Source organism: Diabrotica undecimpunctata, chromosome 1 (assembly GCF_040954645.1).
Source record: "Diabrotica undecimpunctata isolate CICGRU chromosome 1, icDiaUnde3, whole genome shotgun sequence".
Taxonomy (NCBI): domain Eukaryota; kingdom Metazoa; phylum Arthropoda; class Insecta; order Coleoptera; family Chrysomelidae; genus Diabrotica; species Diabrotica undecimpunctata.
This window is the reverse complement of record NC_092803.1, coordinates 53,205,337-53,207,878: the sequence shown is the minus strand read 5'-3', so window position 1 is coordinate 53,207,878 and position 2,542 is coordinate 53,205,337. Positions and strand designations below refer to the sequence as shown.

At 35.4% G+C, this 2,542-nt stretch overlaps 1 protein-coding gene across 1 annotated transcript; it reads left to right on the top strand.

Moving 5' to 3' along the window:
• Positions 1-381: 381 nt before the first annotated feature.
• On the top strand, positions 382-1,806 carry LOC140446403 (uncharacterized). The gene has a single exon (XM_072538971.1). It carries the CDS (start codon positions 382-384, stop codon positions 1,804-1,806), a length of 1,425 nt encoding a protein of 474 aa, XP_072395072.1.
• Positions 1,807-2,542: the final 736 nt, after the last annotated feature.

Below are 2,542 nucleotides of genomic sequence, written 5' to 3'. Positions count from 1 at the left end.
ACTGATCCATTCATTTCATTATTGATGTTTGAGTGGTAGTGTGTTGCACGTGCCGAGCTAACTAACAAATTTTCTTAAGAAACATATCTGACATCATCTTTTTAAATCCAATACTATATGCTATTTTTTCTTCATTAGAAGTGAGAGATAAGGTAAATAGACACTTTTTATTTTATATTTTTTATGTTTCATTATAATTAATAGTATGATATTTGAAAAAATGAAGGTGGCCACAAGTGGAAACCGAAAATCACTATTTACCTACTTATGGCCAATCTGCTGGCCACAAGTAGGTAAACGAAATCCACTTTTGGCCAAGTTACTTTTCTACTAATGTAGCATGTTTACATAAATATAGCTATTTTATTTCTTTTAGTGAAAATGCCAAACGCCCTTAAGAATAATAAAAGCAGAGTAGAAAAAGTAAGAATACCAAAATTTCAGTATTCACCTTCAAAATTAAATTTAGCATTAAATGCCATATCCGAAGGAATGCCTGTGGCCACAGCCAGTCGTCAATTTAAAGTTCCGAGGACTACTTTGCGCAACAAAATATCCGGAAAGTCTCCAAGAGATTCAGTGCACAGTGGATTTGATTCTCACTTGGGAAAAGAAACTGAAGACCTCTTAGTTGAATGGATATTAAATTGTGCAAAGATGGGATTTCCAATTGATAAAGACGGGTTATTGAGTTCGGTACAAAAACTTGTTCGAGAGTCAAATATTAAAACTCCTTTTGTCAACGATTGTCCAGGAAAAAAATGGTATTACAGCTTCCTTAACAGGCACAAGCAACTGTCCCAGAAGAAAGCAGAATACATTCACGGTGGTAGAGGCGCAGTAACTGAAGAGAAAATACGTAAATGGTTCGACGAGGTTCGTATGAATTTAAGCGATATGAGTGCTACCAGTGTTTTAGATCATCCAAAAAGGATTTACAATATGGATGAAACATGTTTTTGTTTAGCCCCAAAAAGTGGTACTGTAATTGGACCGCGAGGAAAAAACATCTATGATGAACGAACCTCATCAGATAAGGAAAATGTAACCACGCTTTTCACAGTAAATGCAGAAGGAAAATTCGCTCCTCCTTTGACACTTTTTAAATATGACCGGATTCCGTCCGCTGTATGCAAAGCAGCTCCTAAAGTTTGGGGATTAGGGAAAAGTGAAAGAGGCTGGATGACTGCAGAATGTTTTTTTGAGTATTTTTCAAACGTTTTTGTACCCTACCTAAAGGAGTCTCAAATAGAGTTCCCCGTTCTTGTGTTTTTAGATGGACATAAATCCCATCTGACCCTATATTTAAGTAAATTTTGCAGAGAAAATCAAATAATTTTAATAGCATTGCCCCCTAATGCTACTCATATCCTCCAGCCTTTAGACGTCTCTGTGTTTGGGCCCATAAAACAAAAGTGGAAACATGTTGTTCGAAAATATAAGATAGAAAACAATGGTCAGGAGATTACTAAATCATTTTTACCTATGGCACTGGCTCAGTTGATTGATGATCCAAAAATGACCCCTAATATAATATCAGGATTTAGAGCCACAGGTCTGTACCCTTTTTCAGAAAATAATGTGGACTTCAGTAAAATTATATTGAGAAAATCCGATATGTTTCAAACTAACGATATTAATACTGAAGCCACAGTTTTCCTTAAAGATTTAGAATCAAAAATTGATGTGGTTGTCCTGGACCAATTTAAGACAACAAAAAGAAGAGACCGTGAATGGGAAGGTAATGTTGAAGATAAATCGCTGTACAATATTTGGTTTCAAATAGCAAACGAAGTAGAAATTTAACCAACCGAAAGTAGAGATCCGGTTCTGGCGAAAGAAAATCCAGAACCTGATAATAATGCTCTGAACATAATGCTTCCAAATATATGTCCCCTGGTATCTACTACAAATGATAATATGGTAAATGCTGTGTTTTCGGAATCTTCCAATTCTGATTATTTAGCCGATCAAGTTCCGACCACATCGACTGCTAGCAATATTGTGATGGATAGCAGTTTTCACCCAGATAAGGTAGAAGAAGTCAAACGTAATATTTTTTTTGCACAAAAACCGATTTCTTCAACAGTATTTTACAATGTGCTTCCGTACCCTCAACAAAAGGAACCGGACTCAAAGAAAAAAAGGAAAAAAGAATATACACCAAGTGTTGTCACATCTGATAAGTGGGTGGAGTATCATGAAGAATGCGAGAAACTTAAAAATTTAAGGTAGAAGAAGTCAAACGTAATATTTTTTTGCACAAAAACCGATTTCTTCAACAGTATTTTACAATGTGCTTCCGTACCCTCAACAAAAGGAACCGGACTCAAAGAAAAAAAGGAAAAAAGAATATACACCAAGTGTTGTCACATCTGATAAGTGGGTGGAGTATCATGAAGAATGCGAGAAACTTAAAAATGATAAAGAAAAAAAAAAAGCAAGAAAGGAAACAGGCTCGAGAGCATAACAAACAGATGAAGGCACAAAAAAAGGCGAAAAAATTGAACAAAAGACAACAAAACTTAAAACGACGAAACCT

Excerpts from the sequence above, each read along its gene's own strand:
- LOC140446403 (XM_072538971.1), top strand. The coding sequence starts at position 382 with ATGCCAAACGCCCTTAAGAATAATAAAAGCAGAGTAGAAAAAGTAAGA.